The 20,251-nt window shown below is 44.5% G+C and overlaps 1 protein-coding gene across 6 annotated transcripts in view; it reads left to right on the top strand.

The window, feature by feature from the left end:
* Positions 1-20,251, top strand: part of robo1 (roundabout, axon guidance receptor, homolog 1 (Drosophila)) — a 327,637-nt gene that overhangs the window by 262,290 nt on the left and 45,096 nt on the right. For all 6 annotated transcript variants that reach the window (XM_054742443.2, XM_070543614.1, XM_015950995.3 and 3 more), the window contains 2 exons: positions 6,867-7,024; positions 16,950-17,070. In XM_054742443.2, the coding sequence (XP_054598418.1) occupies positions 6,867-7,024; positions 16,950-17,070 (279 nt within the window). The remainder of the gene's footprint in view (positions 1-6,866; positions 7,025-16,949; positions 17,071-20,251) is intronic.

The following is a 20,251-nucleotide window of genomic DNA, read 5'->3' as shown; positions in this document are numbered from 1 at the left end:
AACACACTCCTCAGTGGTTTGGCTAGGACTTACCACTCAGTGTAAAAAGATGTTTGCTCATTTATCAGTGCTTTGGCAGTACTTACTTTAGTGCTAATTAAAATGAATAGGGAAATAAAGTACAATGGTACTGTAAATGGAGCTTCCAATAATGAACATCTGGGGCTGCTGTACTTTTGAATGGTTTCAGACAGTTTATTGTAGTGTGTATGAATGAATACAGCTCTTCTGCAAGAATGCACCGTCAGATGATGCATTCCTTAAAGGGGCATTATGGAAGTTTGACAGCCAAAACATGTATAGAAATAATAAATGTCTTCTTCATACATTCTCCTGCAATGCCCTGGTCCTGTAGAATGAGCCCTGGCATTTTTACTGTGATTGCCTGTTTTTCTGTAAAATCACAGAAAAAGAGAGATGCTCGGGTCGAGCAGGCTGCTTCGTGCGCGTTCACGCTCAGGCATAGCCCGTAGCATTTGCTATCCGTAGCTTTAGCAGCAGAGAGAGAGGCAGTGCCACTTTGTCGCTGTTCCTAACGCCTAGTGACAAAGCTAGCTACATTTCTGAGGACCCTTAGCTACTTTCTGTAGAACTTTCTTCTAGATATTTCCAGCAAATTAGCAACAAAATAGCCATTTTCACTCCGAACCGTCCTTTGAACGTTGTTTCAGTTGTCATCAACGATATAAATGTTACAGATACAAAGGACATCACTGGCGCTTTAGCTCACCTAGTAAGACGTCGGACTCTTGTGCAGAAGACCTGGGTTTGATTCTGGATTTGAACATTTTAGAGTTTCTTTTTTACATTAATGTATATTGTTTTACAGTAAGATGCCCAAATTTTTATTTGAGACTCGCCGAACGGCATTGAATTCACAGATAAAAAAGATGTGGGTTCAACTTTCATTTTGGAACAATTTTTCAAGCAAGGGAAGGGAATGATCTGAGCATGCAGGAGGACTGACCCATCTTAAACCTTTGTCGGCTGTGCTGAAGAGAAAGGTACAGAACCAAATTATTTCATTAATTAGCTGCGTGTTCTCCTGTCTGGGACACACACACACACACACACACACACGGGACTGTCTCGGCTGTTATTTTCGTTAAGGAGTGTGCACGTACAGTATGCACGCCTCGTGCACGAGCCTACTATTGAAGCTGCTGTTACGCTTTTGGCCTGAGGGGGCAATCACGAGTAAAAAAAATTCAAAACTCCGTAAAGTCCTTTTAATATCCAGACTTGCTTTTGCGTCAGAATGACTTTCTAAAAGATAAAAAGGCAGTTTTCTCCCTTTTCCTGTCGTTTTTCTCTATATTCTGTTTTCTGTGGTCTCATCATTCACTCGGCTTTCCCTTCAGGGTTAGCCATGTCCACTCGGTCTCCTGAAAGGACGCTGAAGCCAATGGCAAGTCTCCCGCTGCGCTCGGTCGCCTCTGCGTGCCTTCTGATAAACCTTTAATTCCCTCGCGGGCCTGTTTTTGCATCCTTCAGAAGGTTTACTGGGAACTTGTGCTACTTGGTTTAATTTCCTCAAAACAAAGCTCATCTGATCTTTCCACCCAGACTTGTGTGTGGCATTAAGTCCTCGTTTTCATTAATGTTGGAGGGGCAGCATGGGAATCTCATTTTAATTTGACATTTAAACATCTGTTTTCAATTTCCTGAGGAAAGACCGTGTGTGTGTGTGTGTGTGTGTGTGTGTGTGTGTGTGTGTGTGTGTGTGTGTGTGTGTGTGTGTGATGAACCTGTGAGTTTTCAGAGCAGAGAGCAGACATCCCCGGTGACCTTTAGGGATGGGGGGTTGGATTTAAGGAATGATGGCAGCTAATTGCATCAGCAAAGCTCCAGTTTGCTACTGTAGACCCTGGGACTCATTTATAATGGATTACAGTGGAGCGTGGCTGGATGGAGCCTGGAACAGATGTTTGAGACCACGATCTCAACTTCAGTTTTGATAAATACGGATGTCTCGTGCAAGGTCAGCGTTTCGTTTCCTATCACAGAAGAGACAAAAATGCTGTGCAACGCAGATAACCGCCCAGGTCCGGACGTCCACCGTGTTCCATCCCATCATTAACATTTTTGAGTAAACCCAGGTTGGACAAAGAGGCGTCTGCATGCTGAGACTTGTGATTTTGGCCCATTTACACACACACACACACACACACACACACACACACACACACACACACACACTGTTAATAGCCCAGGAAATATTATCTGCAAGGGGACAGCTGCAGGCTCACAGGAGAGACAGAATAGACTCATTATCCTAAACCAAACACAGGACCGCACCACGCTCTCGAAGACACTGCGAGACGCTTGTTTTGGTTATTCTGGGAGCTAAAACCTTGGAAGGAACATGGCTGGATTCTATGTTTGAAGGGAAGAGGTGGATGATGCGGCCACGGGAGTCCAGGCTGGGCCCTTCCTGATCTGGACCCATCCGTCTGTGGAAGAGACGCCCTCCGTCTCCTCCTTCCCCGCTCTGCCTCCATCCCAGAGGAATTTGTTTTCCACTACGCAGATGTTCAGGGCTGTCTGCTGCGCTGCACTCAGCTGTGTTTATAACAAAGAGGTGTTGGTTTGGAGGAGGAGGGCGGGCGGGCGGCGAGGTGGGGGAGTAAGTGCCGGCGAGGAGGGTTGGAGGTCACTGTGCTGTTGATGTAAACACTGAAGGATGCCAGCTCCCCCCCGGGGCATTCAACATTTCATCTCTTTATTTTTCCTCTCTGTACATCTTTTTTTATTTTATTATTATTTTACAAAGGGGGCAGATGCTTAAATGTTAGCTAAAAGAATCCCAGCGAGCCCAGCGGGGGGAGATGGAGCCCCCACTGTGAGGAGATGGTGTGTAATTAATGTCACAACTAAAGCCAAGCTCCCTCCCTTTGCTTTTATTAAAATCTGCATTAAACCCCCAGAATTTATTTTTGAATTCTTGAATCATTCGGTGAGAGAGGATCAGAGTCAGCCCAGCCAACGGTGTTGGACTTGGGTTAGCCCTTCTGACAGAACCAGTTAGGTTTTGAGTCCCGGTTTGTTCCGATGGACTCGGTGCTCCGGTGGATCGGATGTTTGGTGTTTACACTTGCATTCCTGGATGACTCGGCCTGTTGTTAGCCGTGTAAACGAACTCGGCGCACAGCTGCGGTGTTGACACGGATCACAGCGAGTGCAGAGATTCTGGAGCATCAAACACAAAACTGTTTCTCAGGCATGTTCCTTCTTATCGACGGTGCTCAAGTCATAAAAAACGTCACATTATTAGATTAGTTTGATTAATGCGGACGACGACCGGGAAACATATCAGAATGGATTGTTTTACGGTTTCTTGTATTCAGTAAAAGTCTCAGGATCAGCGCTGACGGGTTTTGCTCCGGAGTTGGTGCTGTCAGACAGCGAGGGGTCCATCTGCGACTCTAACTTTGATCTGTGACTCAAATGACATCAAAGTCCAAAGTAATGCTTGTTTTTGTTTAAGAAAGCACAGTTTTACATCCAGTGCTGCATTCACACGTCCTGCAGGCTGTACTTTCTGTTGGGTCCAACTTTTCAGATTAAAAGCACTGTTTTCATTTAGCCCATATGAATATGCAAGAGAGACATTTTCCAGCCAAAATGGCACAGAAATAGTTTCATACCACCACAGAAAGGGCAGTAATAATAAAGTCATCATTTTTATATGTAGTTTTTGTTTATTTTTAATGCCTTTCTTGGTTTCTACCTTTTTGCTGTGAGACACCGACTAATTTAGGTCTAATCTGTCCACATGTGGGGAGAGGTCCTACCTCAAGTGGAGGAGTTTAAGTATCTCGGGGTCTTGTTCACGAGTGAGGGTAGGAGGGATCGGGAGATCGACAGGCGGATTGGTTCGGCGTCTGCAGTGATGGGGACGCTGAGCCGATCTGTCGTGGTGAAGAGGGAGCTGAGCCAGAAAGCCAGGCTCTCGATTTACCGGTCGATCTACGTCCCAATCCTCACCTATGGTCATGAGCTTTGGGTAATGACCGAAAGAACGAGATCGCGGATACAAGCGGCCGAAATGAGTTTCCTCCGTAGGGTGGCCGGGCTCAGCCTTAGAGATAGGGTGAGGAGCTCGGACATTCGGGAGGGACTCGGAGTAGAACCGCTGCTCCCCTGGATTGAAAGGAGTCAGTTGAGGTGGTTTGGGCATCTGGTCAGGAAGCCTCCTGGACGCCTCCCCGGGGAGGTGTTTCAGGCATGTCCTGCCGGCAGGAGGCCCCCGGGTCGACCCAGGACACGTTGGAGAGGTTACATCTCCAATCTGGTCCGGGAACGCCTTGGGGTCCTGCCGGAGGAACTGGTGGAGGTGGCCGGGGAAGGTCTGGAGCTCCCTAGTTGGGATGCTTCCCCTGTGACCCGGACCCGGATAAGCGGAGGAAGACGACGACAATTGTCCACGTGTGTACGCTGATGTTTTCTGTACACGTTGTTGTTCTGCTGAAGTGTTGTTTTTAAAACTAAAAAGGTTACATTTTTTTACTTTGTGTATTGCATCAGGAGTCTGCGTGAAACAACATTTTGTTCAAATGAATACTCTGTATGTAGAGAATGATAAAAGTTTAGAATCCTGATATAACTGCTGATTTGGGATGAAACTACATCTACAACTGCTGTGGTCTTTTCAATAAAGTTTATAGATATGATTTGGAGCTCACTGATGAGCTACCTTTATACGCTGATGACACTGATGTTATTTGTATGGAGTCTTTTTTTAGGTGAGGCCCTTTTTTTTGAGGCCTAGATGAAAACCAGATTGCTCACTTCATCATTTGGGATGCATTCATCATCAGGTTTGCATCAATAAATCAGAACTGATAAAAAGGCTGTGGAGCTCTTTGTTTTAATAATGAAATTCCAAAGGTGCATCATCTTTTTTGAAGCACTTCCAGCCAAGAAAATCAATGCAAATAAGAATCATATCCAGTCCCTGCCGGGACAAGGATGGCAGATTGGATCCAATATGGATTCTCCACCTTGTCAGGACCGAACAGGTGAATGAATGCAGGGGATGTAAATATGTGGTGTTGGAGGGGAGATGAAGAAGTGATGACTGAGAGGTGATGAGCTGTGTGTGTGTGTGTGTGTGTGTGTGTGTGTGTGTGTGTGTGTGTGTGTGTGTGTGTGTGTGTGTGTGTGTGTGTGTGTGTGTGTGTGTGTGTGTGTGTGTGTGTGTGTCAGTCAACAAAAAGGAAGGTTGTGACCATGAGGAATGCTGACGGCCACCTAAACGAGTTTTACTACAGCTGTTAGACGAAGAGGAAGATTGGTGAATTTAAAATTCTATTAAAACACACAGAACATAAGTTTAGATTGGTGTAATTACTATATATGAATGGCCCAAAGTAATTATGATGTAAGAATTGATGTTTTCCTTGCTGCCTTTAGCTTTAGCCTAGAAATCTAGACAGACAGTAGCCAAAGCAAAATGGATTTGCTCTGCATGTTGGTCTAGCGACGCCCCATAGGAGCCTCAGCAGGCCCGAACAGTCTTTTGCCTCACCAATCACAGCGTTCTATCACTTTGGTGTGGGCGACGGTAGCACAGGAGTTTACTCATTCACTGCCGATGACGACTAAAGTCGTCATTTGCATTTTTTTTACTGTTTGAGCATCAGAACGAGCCCCCGCGTCTCAGCCCTGATGCCGATCTTCATCCGCATACGTCACAGATCACATGATCAGGAAGCAACACATCCATGTGTTAGGAAATCGTTTTGGGCCGTCCCTGTAAAAAAAAAGTGAGGCGCGAACCAAAAAAGCGTCTGCCGATCACAATTCGACAACGGATTATGAAAGAACGGATAACGCTCGAAACTCATGGCTTCTTCCTGACGCAAGAGGTGAGTCTCCTCTTTGTTTTGGTTGTTTTGGCATCGACATCATGCTAGCGCGCAACGTTCTGTGACTCTTAAAAAAACAGTAAAAACGGTGAGAAACGCTGGCAGCGAAGGCCGTTAGCGATCAGGAAATGGCTGGCAGTGAATGAGTTAAGTGCTCGCCCCGTAATCGGAAGGTTGCAGGTTTGAGCCCCGCTCAGTCTGTCACTGCTGTTGTGTCCTTGGGCAAGACACTTAACCCACCTTGCCTGCTGGTGGTGGTCGGAGGGACCGGTGGCGCCAGTGCTCGGCAGCCTCGCCTCTTTCAGTGCACCCCAGGGCAGCTGTGGCTAAATTGTAGCTCATCACCACCAGTGTGTGAATGTGTGTGTGAATGTGTGAATTGCTGATTGTGTTGTAAAGCACCTTGGGGGGTTCCAGGACTCTAGAAGGTGCCATATCAAATGCAGGCCATTTACCATTTTATCAGTTTGTGCCCCAATCACAGTGTTTTATGACTTTGGTGGGCAAATCTCAGTGCCCTATTGGTTTGGTGGACAGGATGATGTGACAGAGCGGAACAACTATGGCTAAGTTGGCTCATGTGGAACGGCTTTGGCATCAACTTTCGACCATTTAGATTTGTTTTGGTTTTTTTGAGAAAAGAGCACACAGAGGCATTTTTTGTTTATATTTTTTAAAAAGGACATATTTGTATCTTCTGTGTCGGTGCATGGTGGACTGCCCCATTGTCACACATCCGTAGCGGCGAGTATGTCACGTTGTTTGTTGTCCAATAGCATGCAGAGACAGTTTGAAAGAGGACCATAGACTCCGCTCTATGACCGAACTCTGTCTCTGGGTTTTGGCCAGACTTTATATTCACATGTAAAGGATAGCCTGCCAGGCTATTAAGCTGTGTAAAATGCACACCGCATTTCTAGCTAATTACTGTTGCTTATTGTCTCATTATATTCTGGTAACTGATCAAATTTCCTTCTATGTTCTGTTTTGTTGCAGTTCTACGAGATGATTTTAGACTAAACCCCGGAGATGTGATTGTAGCAGCGGGAGAACCTGCTGTCCTGGAGTGCCAGCCCCCTCGTGGACACCCTGAACCCACCATATCATGGAAAAAAGATGGAATTAACATCGATGACAGGGATGAGCGGATCACTGTAAGTAATTCTGTTATTGCTGGTACAATTTTAAATGCATGAACTAGCGTGACCCGGTCCTGCAGGTCACATCATTACTAACCACTTCAGCTGCTGTTGAAAGGTTTATTTGGATTATTGCACACATCAAGGAATTCCTAAACCCAAAATAACCCATTTAAATGGCCACAACCTTTAGTAATGGAGGTTGCAGTTGGTCCTGCTCCTTTAGTCAGCAGCTGTGCATCGATTAGCGGTTTGTTGATGAGCAGGAGTGAATTTCAGGAGGGACGAATGAGCTGACCAGAATCAAAGGGGAGAAAGTTGTAGCAGCTGCACAATCTAAACAACTATCTTCATTTGATTTACAACCAACCTTAATTACGACAGCAAAGCCAGCACTGTGGTATCCAATCAGCTGCAGATGCTAGCTTAGTAGATCCATGCAGAGTAGTCTTCTTTTTGAAAATTCATCTAAACATCTTCTTCACTTAAACTGGTTAAAGTTAAAGTCCCATCAGTTGTCACACACACTGATGTGTGTGCGAAATTTGTTCTCCGCATTTGACCCATCCCCTGGGGGAGCAGTGAGCTGCAGACACAGCCGCGCTCGGGAACCGTTTGGTGGTTGAACCCCCCAATCCAACCCTTAATGCTGAGTGTCAAGCAGGGAGGTGCTTAATTCGGTAGCTATCATTAGCATACCTCTCCACGGTTCTCCAAATAAAGGACAGTTTTGTTCGGACATATAGAGCCCAATTAAAGTTAAATATCTTAAACAGTTCAGCTGTCCTCTGTTTTTCTTAACTCAGCTGCACAAGATTAAGAATCCATGTTTGGCTGCAAAACTGAAAGAAATGAACAAATAAACAAGATAAAAAGAACTAAGCAGACTTCATCAAATCAAATCAAAGATACTTTATTAATCCCAGAGGGAAATTAAGAGTTTCAGTACACAGAATTCAGAGATCAGACATACATGGGCAAGACACATGGCAAGAATTGGTGACTGTGGTCATTCGCAACCCTGAGTCGCGCTACCTTAATAGAGATAAGAGGGTTACATGAGGGTTGGTTCAGGTGGAGGGGAAAAAATGGTACTTCAGAGTTACCCTCCCCCAGGAGGGCAGCTTTGCTATACAAAAACAAACACCTCAGACAGAAATGCAAAAGACTTCAGACAACACAACATAAGTGTCCACTAGGTGGGGTGGTGGGTTGGGACTATCCCCACTTCAGTTCCTGCAGCCACGATAGAAGCAGCGCATGTCACCTCAGTGTGGATAGGGGGAGGAGCATTGAGGGTTGGAGGGTTGCAGTGACCCTGGAACGTGTCAGCGGCCTTCCCTCAGTCCCGCCCAGGCTGGGAAAGGAGACAGAGTTCAGTTGCCATAGCGATGGCACATTCCACATATCTTCTGAGGGGGGAGTTTTCGTTGGAGCCTTGCAGGCTCAAGGGCGCCAGATTCCGGTTAGAAATTGTTTTGGGGCCAGACAGAGATAATTTCCTCTCTGTCTTACAGTTTGTTGGTCCTCAACCTCTCAAAATCCCAATAATGGACATTAAACTATCCCAATCCGTGCTGATTCGTCCACTCTATCCTTGATGGCATCCATCTTTTGTACCAATAATGAATCTCAGCCAAAGTTCCAAGCTTACAATTCATCTCGACAATAATGTGAGTCTGTGAATTCACAGCGCAGTGCAAACCATCTCTGAGCTCCAGGATCAGGCCAATATTCCTCGGCAGCTCGTTAATTTTCCGGTAAGCCAGGTAGCCTCCAAAGCCAATGAGCAGGAAACCTGACACCAACACCACGAATATCCACACGTCTTCAGAGTTCTCCACAGACAGCTGAGAAAGACAAATCAAGTTCCACTGTTTCCAGGAGTCCATGATGTGTCCAACTGGGCCTGTCGCGGAGGGGCATCCGGGAGCCCCTTCTCCCGTTCTCATCGTTGACAAAACGTTATCAATCGCGTTGAGAGACCAACTGACCAGATCCATTTTAGTGAATTTCAGTTTCCAGAAATAATGCAGAAGCAGCCGTGCACCCAGCACACACAGACAAAGGGCCTTGAGGATAAGATATGGGTGAGAGGAGGAAAAAGCGTCTGCACCCTCCAAGAGCCGGAAGAAGAGCCAATTCATCCGTCTCACAATAGTTAATGGCCAAAATCAACAGGTGAACATTTTGTCTCATTTGTTGGTTCAGTAAATTGATCCCCTCTTGCTTAATTTATCTAAACTTGTGGAAAATAACATCATAAATCTCTTTTATTGTCGTTTCGGTTTTGTTCCAGTGTAAATGTATATACTTGTGTGTGTATACCGTATTGTCCGGACTATAAGTCGCACTTTTTTTCATAGTCTGGCTGGTCCTGCGACTTATATACCAAATTGTGTATACCGTGCTGCTGTGGGCCGGCTCCGGACCAGGTTTCAGCTCCTCTGCCCCGCCATCACCTGCTGGAGCCTGCGGCGGGGTGCTGCAGGCAGGCTTCGACCCAGGAATGAGCTCTCCCCGCCCGCTGGGAGGGTTTGAAACACTGCCATCCTCTGCTGGAGACCGTGGCGCGCTGCTGCGCCCTGGATCCGCCCCCACCCACCCAGACTTCAGCTCTCCCCACTCGCTGCCAGGGGTGCACATCCAGCCATCCTCTGCTCCACACCTCAATGCCCCTCAATGCCTCAATGTTGCATCAGCGGAGTGCTGATGCAACAGCTGGTTGTTTATTCTGTTATTGTTACCGGTACTCGTCTTGCAATGTGAAGTGCTTGGTCTCAGATTTTATACGAAAAATAATAAAATTTCCCCTCAAAATGCAACTTATGTTTTTTTCTTCTTCATTATACATTTTATGGCTGGTGCGACTTATTTTCCGGAGCGACTTATACCCTGGAAAATACGGTAATTATTTATATTTTTTTATTACAAAGGATTACGGTTTAATTGATGCTATTCCCTTACATTACAGCTGTGCTTAAATTAAAAACCTAAAATGTTTTAAGGAACATTGTGCGTACGGTTGCCACTGGTCCAGATGACTGAGTGGCTGTTGCCGGCAGCGCTTTCTGCAGAACTGAAACCAGGAGCCGAACAGCTGGTGTTTGTCACAGTGAACTTCCAGTCAAGCGAAGAACCTCACAAACGGAGTGTTCCCAAACGACCACTTCACATGTCGTGCTAGTTGATGTAATCAACCGTGGTGACAGAAGGACGTCTGGACGGTGTCTTGCAGGACTCCCACGCTTACAGAATTTGGACAGTCGCTGGACAAGTCCCAAATTTGTTTGTTCCAGTGAATTTGGTGAGACTTGAGAGAGGAACACAGGATGAAATCTTTGCAATGTGATGAGCAGCTCTGCCCGACTTCATCGTAATCATTTAGTTCATGACTCCTCCTGTGCATCACGCTGAAACATGCAGTTTCCTTGGTGATCAGCAGTGATCAAGCTTGGGTCTCAACTCCCCAGCAGTGGGGGTTTCCTCCTTGCTCTGGGATGAGGTGTTTAGTGTTTTCAGGAAGCAACAGAGGAAATCAGGACCGATGTTAAATGAAGGAATCCCTCTGCTTTTACATGTGTTTCAGATCTTGTTCACATGGAAACTGGAGGAAAACCACTTTTTATGGGATGTTTCTAAAATAAAGCCTGGTTTATGCTTCTCCGTCAGCTCCGCGAGGGCCAGACACGCACGGATTGACGGAAGCGTTTTGCTCTCATACTTCTCCGTCTCCTGGAGAGTGTTGCAAAGCAATTGCCCGGCAGGACCACAGAGGGCGTAGCGCTGTTCTGTGGTATCCTGTCATGTATCGGTCCAAGATAGTGTGTTTATATTGTGTTATTTGTGTACATAAGAGACTTTTAACACGGACATATTTGTCTCTCATTCTCCCACCGCTTCATGCGCTCCCCACCTCTAAACCACGTTTCCTGTCATTTCCGTCCACAAATAAAACGCTTGCTGCGCATCTTGTCACTCCTCCAGGCACGGGGGAACTAAACGTTCATATTTTTAGAGTTTTTTCGTGAGGTATTCTTCAAGCTTCTCCGTGTCTGCCGCTAGTTAAACTCGGCTCTCTTTGCAATGGCGGCGCTGTAAACAACAGCGGCGTCCTGACCAATCACAAGCTTGCGTAATCCGTCTCGGTCGACGGATGTTTAAAAAAGTGGGCTCGACTCCGTACGTACTTGCGTGCCTGCCGGAGCCCTACGCAAGGACGGATAATGGTGTTGCGTGTTTCCGCACTGACGCAGACGGAGAAGCATAAATCAGGCTTTACTCTGAAAAACATGAAGACACCAAAAAGGGCCCACGTTGTAGTAATTATAGCCGAAACTCTAAAGTTAGGATATGGTGCACAAGTTCACTCTTGTCAGAAATTCTGCCTAAAAGGTGAAACTAATATATGACACAGACTCGTCATGCAAAGCCAGATATTCAGCCTGTATTTGTTATAATTGTGGTGATAATGGCTTACAGCTGATGAAAACTCAAAATTCTAAATCTCAGAAAATTAGAACATTGGTTAAATTTTCTAGACTCAGAGTCACACTCTAATCAGCTAACGACTCATAAACACATTCAAAGGGTTGCTGGGCCTTTAGATGGTCTCTCAGTCTAAGTTGGATTACTGACATAAGTGGTTTTCTGCACTGTAACGGAATGAAATGACTGTTTTTCCCCTCCTCTGCGCAGGACTAGTCTGCATGAGATATGGTCTCAAGGTCTCATGCATTCCTTCTAACCTGCTTATTTTCAGCTCAACAGAAGAATGAAGAATTAACTATTTTCTTTAATTAATCAAAGAACTCTTTTTTAATAAAGCTAATCCAACAAAGTGTTAGTCAATAAATAAGATGTGACCAATCTGTGAAATCAAAATATTAATTATTTTATTATGATCCTATAGAATATAAAGGTACTAAGACTTTAAATGTTCCAGCAGGACTCATTTCACGTAGCATTAAAAGACATAACACATTACTTTCTGACAGATCTGACGGAGGCGTGGTTTTGATGGTGTTTGGTAACTCTGTCAATTTTTCATTCGACAATAAACCAAAACATCCGAAGTATAAAACTATGCCCACGTCATCTTCAACGCCAGTTCAAAGCGTTCCAGAGAAGTTGTCGGAGTGGCCAATCCGTAACTTTCCTCTTTAACCGAAAGAACAACGACAAGCTGGAAAATTCGTTTTTATTCCAACTGCTGCAACGGTTCCTTTCAAAATAAAAGCTGAACCATCAAGACCCAGGACCGGGTCTCACCCGACGCCAACAAATTGTCGTGACCCGGAAGTATCTCGAGATGGGTGGTCGGTTGCCGTGGCTTCTTCTACATGCTCTGGCTCCATAAGTTCAATCTGGACCTTTACACCTCCTGATCCAGACGGGGAATTCCGCTCAGGGTGTGTAGACCGGCAGAATGGCGTCTCATGTGTTTATGAATCTCCTGAACAAAGCCTAACGCGAAGACATCACCTTCAGTTCCCATCAGAACTAATCACTTCTTCGGATTTGCTGGTTCTGAACAACATTCCACATCACACCATTCTCTGTCTCATTCACCTTAGTTACACCAAACATTTAGTGTTTAAGTTAGTCTAGTTTAATTTGTTAGTAATAAAATTCTTAACTTTTAAACTCGACTCTCTCTTCTGTTGTCTCTGAGTGAATACGAAGCTGTTATCTAATCCCTGCATTAAAAAGTTCCAATCTAATTTAAAATAACCTCACAGATCCGTAAGGCGGATTTAATATTTCCTATGGAATCCGATGCCTTATGGCTTATTAAATAACACGTAATTTAATTCATTAAAGCACCATATTCTTATTTTTACGGTTTCCCCTGTATACTAGGCCAAAAATGAAACATCTAATTAGGGCCCGACCTACATACAGTTACTAGACGTTAACACCTGATGTGTGTTTTTTTTTTTATATCAGGAGCTTTTCTCATTAGATTACATAGAAAGTACCAAACGTAAACTGGAACCAGCTACTATGGGATGCTCACTTGACGCATCTGGCATGTTTGAGGTTGTAGGCTGGGTTTAAATGGTGAAATAGCCTGTATTTGGTATAGTGCTTTCTAGGGTTCTACAACCCCCCAAGGTGCTTTACAACAAAACCAATCATTCACCCATGCACTCGCATTAACACACTGGTGGTGATGAGCTACATTGTAGCCACAGCTGCTCTGGGGCGCACTGACCAAATGAAGTTGTACACAGCAACCACTGGTCCTTCTGACCACCACCAGCAGGTGAGGTGGTTTAAGTGCCTCGCCCAAGGACACAACTTTGACAGATGGGATTCAAACCTGCAACCCTCTGGTTACAGAGTGGGCACTGAACTCCTCTGCCACCGTCAGGTTTAGGGTAGGGTTTTGGGCATTCTCAATGCCTCACAAAATTCTCGAACCCTGTTTATAAGGAATCCCATTTTGGCGCTCTTAAAGGTGCCAACGGATGGTTCCTTATGTACAGGTGCTGGCCAGTAAATTAGAATATCATCAAAAGGTTGAAAATATTTCAGTAATTCCATTCAAAACGTGAAACTTGTACATTATATTCATGCAATGCACACAGACCAATGTATTTCCGATGTTTATTACGTTTAATTTTGATATTTATAGGTGACAACCAATGAAAACATCAAATCTGGTATCTCAGAAAATTAGAATATTCTAAAGGCCAATGAAAAAATGTTTGTTTCTCTAATGTTGGCCAACTGAAAAGAATGAACATGAAAAGAATGTGCATGTATAGCACTCAATACTTAGTCGGGGCTCCTTTTGCCTCAATAACTGCAGTAGTGCGGCGTGGCATGGACTCGATCAGTCTGTGGCACTGCTCAGGTGTTATGAGAGCCCAGGTTGCTCTGATAGTCGTCTTCAGCTCCTCTGCATTGTTGGGTCTAGCGTATTGCATCCTCCGCTTCACAATACCCCATAGATTTTCTATGGGGTTAAGGTCAGGCGAGTTTGCTGGCCAATCAAGGACAGGGATACCATGGTCCTTGAACCAGTTGCTGGTGGTTTTGGCACTGTGTGCAGGTGCCAAGTCCTGTTGAAAGGTGAAGTCTGCATCCCCATAAAGTTGGTCAGCAGCAGGAAGCATGAAGTGCTCTAAAACTTCCTGGTAGACGGCTGCATTGACCCTGGACCTCAGGAAACAGAGTGGGCCAACACCGGCAGATGACATGGCACCCCACACCATCACTGACGGTGGAAACTTTACACTGGACCTCATGCAACGTGGATTCTGTGCTTCTCCGCTCTTCCTCCAGACTCTGGGTCCTTGATTTCCAAAGGAAATGCAGAACTTGCTTTCATCAGAAAACATAACTTTGGACCACTCAGCATCAGTCCAGTCCTTTTTGTCCTTGGCCCAGGCGAGACGCTTCTTGCGCTGTTTCTTGTTCAAGAGTGGCTTGACACACGGAATGCGACACCTGAATCCCATGTCTTTCATGAGTCTCCTCGTGGTGGTTCTTGAAGCGCTGACTCCAGCTGCAGTCCACTCTTTGTGGATCTCCCCCACATTTTTGAATGGGTTTGTCGTCACAATTCTCTGCAGGGTGCGGTTATCCCTAGAGCTTGTACACTTTTTTCTACCACATTTTTTCCGTCCCTTCGCCTGTCTGTTAATGTGCTTGGACACAGAGCTCTGCGAACAGCCAGCTTCTTTAGCAATCACCTTTTGTGTCTTGCCCTCCTTGTGCAAGGTGTCAATGATTGTCTTTTGGACAGCTGTTAAGTCAGAAGTCTTCCCCATGATTGTGGTGCCTTCAAAACAAGACTGAGGGACCTTTTAAAGGCCTTTGCAGGTGTTTTGAGTAAATCAGCTGATTAGAGTGGCAGCAGGTGTCTTCTATATTCAGCCTTTTCAGAATATTCTAATTTTTTGAGATACCAAATTTGGAGTTTTCATTAGTTGTCACTTATGAATATCAAATTTAAATGTAATGAACATTGGAAATACATTGGTCTGTGTGCATTGCATGAATATAATGTACAAGTTTCACGTTTTGAATGGAATTACTGAAATATTTTCAACCTTTTGATGATATTCTAATTTACTGGCCAGCACCTGTAGTTTGTTTATTTTCATCCAGCAGAGTGACTCTTGATTATTTCATGAGGGAGATGTTTAAAAACTTCACCACAGAGCAAAGACAAGTGAGGCTGCTCAGTTTGTGGCACTAGCTCAACTTGCCGTAATCCTCAGGTTTCTAAAAGCGCTCCTTCAGGAACAAAGAGAACAAAACTCATGTCAGTACTTAAACCTAGACTGATGGCTGGTAGCATCATAAATGGCTGACATGCAGCACATTGTCCTCTTCCTTTTGTCTAACAGCTGTGGCTAATAACAAGCTTGGGAAATGAACTGTGTGAAACAGAACATGATGCTGAATGGGAGTTTAGCATTATCAGTAGTGCCAAATGACCTGAGACAAAAGCCAACAGGGTGGGGATAATGGTCAGGTTGCTTGGGGGGGGGGGGGGGGGGGGGGGGGGGGGTTCATCAGCCTGTGTTGCTGAACTGAGGACGTGCATGCAGAGAAAACGAGTAATCCTGCATTAATTTACTTCAGCCTGCTCTCTGGGTTCCCGCCGCTCTGGCACTTCATATATGCCGGGGTGGGGGGAATACAACAGAGGTAAGAGTGGACAGGGTGTCAAATCCCATGGATCCAACAGCACCCCCCCCCCCCCCCCCCCCCCCTCTCATCTGTACGCTCTGCCCTGACCTTGGGTCTTTGAGAGTGTCAGTGTTTTGGCTGTTAAGCCTCTCCTCAAGCAAACAGTAACATAATGATACTTCAAACCCTTCCAGCACCACAGGGTGCCCTAAATAAGCCGGGCTTCCACAGCCTCTTCAGGTCCTTTTGCTTTGCTGTGAATATTAAACTGGACCGAAGAGCTGAGGAATGCGTTAAAACCAGAAGTATGTGTCTGTTGTCCAGATTTGTTACCCTTTACTCACCCTACCTACCTCGTGGGCATTTAAAGTGCAACGCTGTAGGGTAACTAAGACATGGTAACATGCATGGGATCTTTCGCTTAACAGGGTTTAACATGGTAGTCACGGGTAGAGACCACTTTGGTGATATTGTGTGTCAAGTTCCCAGTCAGGTCTTTTCTAATAAGGATATCGATTACATGCTTGCGGGGGGTGGTTCTGGTCTTAAAGGCTGATGTGAGCATTTAAAACCTTAAGCTCTATCTGGGCACAGAGATCACTGGTGCACCATGCTATTGTCTGTGCCTGTGCTGACTGCCACGGTTGTCAGCCGAGAGACAGGCTGAGGGGCCTGTGCCGGGGCTGGGGTTGCCTTTCTGACTGCCTGAAAACAAAGCACCTCCTCTGGCCTGTAATCAAAGCCCTGAGAAATAACAGACGTGACATTCACCTGGACAAACACACATTTGCTTGTTGTGTGTCTGGTGTTCACATCTACCACGATGTGTGCTCGCCCACACTATATGCTCACAATGGAGGGAAAATATCCAAGAAACCTGTTTTTTTTTTTTTTTTTAAGATTTCCCATGCAATAGTAACCAGACTGTCCCCAAGCTGCTTGACATGACTGGAGAAGTGCTTGCGCTCCTACAGTGCCTGGGGTGTTACCTCAGGGATCTGCTGTTGTGTTGGGATTTGAAAAGTCGTCTGTTCTCGGTTTACCCTGAGAAGGAACAGGCTAGTCTGGTGCAGAACAGGAACAAAACTAAACTTTACACATATGCAGTTCATTCCTGCCTGCCTCATATTAATGTAAAGATCAATAAAGCCACTATTAAGTAAATATCTTGAGCGACGATATCTGGAAATGTTTCCAAATGTTTGAGTCGTATTTGAAGTGATTCTTTCCCCAACCGAAACGGTCTCTCACCTGGTTTAATCTGTGGCCCTTTCTTCCCCTCTTTTCTCAGATACGTGGGGGGAAGCTGATGATCACAAACGCCCGTAAGAGCGACGCTGGAAAGTATGTGTGTGTCGGCACAAACATGGTTGGAGAACGGGAGAGTGAAATAGCTGAACTCACGGTTCTGGGTAATGGTCTTTTTTAAAATATTTTACAGCATCTCCCTTAAAGTCATCTTTTGTTTTCATGTTAAAGCAGAACCCCGGGCCCTCATTCATCATCAGTACTTATAAACAGGCCGGTGCGTATGTGGTGTTGGAACGATCTTACCCATTGTGGTATTTATTGCATAACTGGTGTTAGAACCTATAGAAGACACCTGTGACCGATGGGAATCTGACATTGTAGCATGGCTCCTCTTGTGTTATTGGAGGACTTGGCAGAGCATGCACTCTAACCTCCGTGAGTGCACTGATCTCCCCAAAAGAGATCCTTCTGGAGTCATGCCGTCATATTCCATTTTTGACAACTGCGAGAACCCCCGAGACCCTCTTCTGCGCCCTGAACTTACACGCATTGCCATGGTAACGAATCTGAATGAATGAAGCTGCTTTCTCAGACAGTATTTCCAAATAAAAGCAACTCCAAACAGAACATGCATACAACTCCTTAAATGTAAACTGTAAATGAGAACTCGTTGCTCTGTTTAATTTTCTGTTCATTTTTTTCTGGCAGGGACCTTTCCTCTGTCCTGACCGCTTTTACAACCTCAGCAACGGGTTTGGTTCTCTTCTAGTTCGGCAGCTAGTGCCTCGATCTCGCTGTCAATAAAGTTTTTTTTTAATGGGGAAAAACCATCGACATATATACTGGACAATTCGTTTCCATAGGTCCAATTATAAGTTTTTGTGCTAAAATGGGAGGTGGTCACCACCGTTTTTACACTATTACATTTAAATTTCATGGTTAAACCGTACATGTTAAAATCTAAGCTCAGCTCGGCAGTGACCTAAAATACATAAATATAATTTTACTTACCGAGAAAAATGAAGTGGAGACTCCTTGGATGCTCTATTAGTGCAATTAATGCCACAGCAAGTCATTTTGTCCAACAATTGCACAAAAATATCCAAAAAAGAATACACAAACGCTACAACTACTGGTCTAAGTTGAGAGACTGAAAATGGAGTAACATTTTTAAGGCGAAGCTCAGGCTGAGGCCTTTCCATGGAGCTAGCTCTGCGGTCACGTGGGTCTGATGCTCATTAATTATACAGAATTTTAGGCTTTTAATACACTTAAACAGAAGAGTGAGAACAAAATTCACCCCCCTCAGAGTTGTCATGAGTGTAAACTAGATCATTTAAACCAAAAACATGTTTTGGTACCAGGCTGTAAACATGTTTATTTCTGCTGTGAAATTGGTATTTTTAACATGGGAGTCAATGAGGAATTGCTCGCTTCTGACACCAGCCCCTAGTGGATGAGGATGGAACTGCAATTTATTTCACTTCCGTGCTGGCTTCATTTTCAGACCCGAATTACGGGGGCTTGGGAAAAACACAGGGATTCTCTTCATGAGCGGAGGACGTGGTGTGACTAAATATGGTTAATTTTTTACCATATTTGGGTGTGCAAAGGTGGGATTTATCAGCAGTTGATCGCCGTGGAACATATGAACGAGTGACCGCCGCGTATTATGTTAATCAGGATTTCAGCCGCTCCTACAAACATTCTAAATTTCAACCGTAGGATGGAATATAGGACAGTTTCATCCATGAGGGCCCAGGTGTTTAGCCTCTACCTCGCTGAGTACGATTCTACTGTTTTATCACACGCTGTGAGATGAGCGACGGTCTCACGCCAACCTGTCGCAGCACCACCGTTTCTGTAACCAGCTGCACCGTAATGTTTCCATTAGTGACCTTTAACCCAGATTCTCCCATTGCTCCAGCAAAGACCATGTCTAGTCCCATGATATTATCGATTATTTAAAAAAAAAACATTAAAATCTATTAGAAGAGTTCCTACAAAGCTCACATGGTCAAATAAAACGATGTTAACAGTAATAAATCAGAAATGAAACTCCTGACCGCTGAGCTGACATCTCTGGTTAATGATAGTAAAATCACCCTGGATAGGTACCAGGATAGCTTTAACCTCTGATGCTTTAGAGCAGCAGTGGGGGGAGGAGGGTGTTTGTTAGGTTTAGATCATCATATATTTTTACATTAGTAAGAATTTCTGGTTTTAAAAACTTGGGTCACTGAAACAAAGGTTGAATTTAGTCAAATCCTAAGCCGAGGCTCTGGAATTTCTAACAGCTTTATTATAGGATTTTAGTAGTTCCGTGTATATCTGCTTATTAATTGTGTTTTTATTTTTGCTCCATCTCCTCTCTGCCACCCTGCAGTTTCTCTTCAGCTGTTTTAGGTTTTCATTTCTCCGTGGCGTTGCAAGTTTTGACTTTAGTTTTTTAGTTTTTTTTGAACGGAGAAAGCAAGTCAAGAGCAGCTTTAAGTCTGCTGTTAAAATCGTCGACAATAAAATCACGGAGGGCAGATAAATTATTAGAAGGGATCTTTCTAAAAACTTCCATAAAAGCAGCAGCCACTTCAGGGTTAGATGGCGTCTCATTACAGCTCTGACAGAGGTCTCCCGCTGAATAAAACTGGTGATGTTAAAAAACTCACAATAATGGTCAGATATGGCCAGGTCTACAACAGAGGACACACTAGTGGACAGGCCATACGTGAAGACTGAGTCCAGGGTGTGTCATCTGTTGTGAGTTGGCTGCATGATGTTGAGTAAAATCCATAAAACTCAAGATATTTAAAAAAAACCTAAGGCTAGAGGATCTAAAAGGTTATCTACGTGTAGATTAAAATCACCCCTAAAGTAATCCTATCAAAGGAGTTGAGTAAAATAGATAAAAACTCTTGAATAAAAAGTCCAGTCTGCTTCGAAGGCCTATAAACTGTGACACATAAAAACTGAGGCACACTAGAAACAGCTGCGGTGTGCTCAAAAGTGGTCAAATGAAACAGATTTTGCAGCAAGTAAAGAAGAAGATATAAAAGCAGTTCCGCCTCCCTTTTTTCCATTCCTAATTGAATAAATAAAATTAAAGTTTGGTGGGGAGGCCTCTGTAAGAACAACAGGAGCATCTGAACTAAACCATGTTTCAGTTAAAACATTGAAGTTTATTGTCTAAAATCAGGTCATTTATAATAAAATGTTATTATATTTTATTATAAATATCATGTTTTGTGCGGGCTCTAGAGCTGGGATGTTTGTTCTCACGCTGCGGGGGCTCGTTCCGACGCCCACACAGTAAAAAAATAAAAATACAAATGACGACTTTAGTTA

This window comes from Nothobranchius furzeri, chromosome 13 (assembly GCF_043380555.1).
Source record: "Nothobranchius furzeri strain GRZ-AD chromosome 13, NfurGRZ-RIMD1, whole genome shotgun sequence".
In the NCBI taxonomy this organism is placed as follows: domain Eukaryota; kingdom Metazoa; phylum Chordata; class Actinopteri; order Cyprinodontiformes; family Nothobranchiidae; genus Nothobranchius; species Nothobranchius furzeri.
The sequence above is the reverse complement of the archived record's forward strand: the minus strand, read 5'-3'. Positions and strand labels throughout refer to the sequence as shown.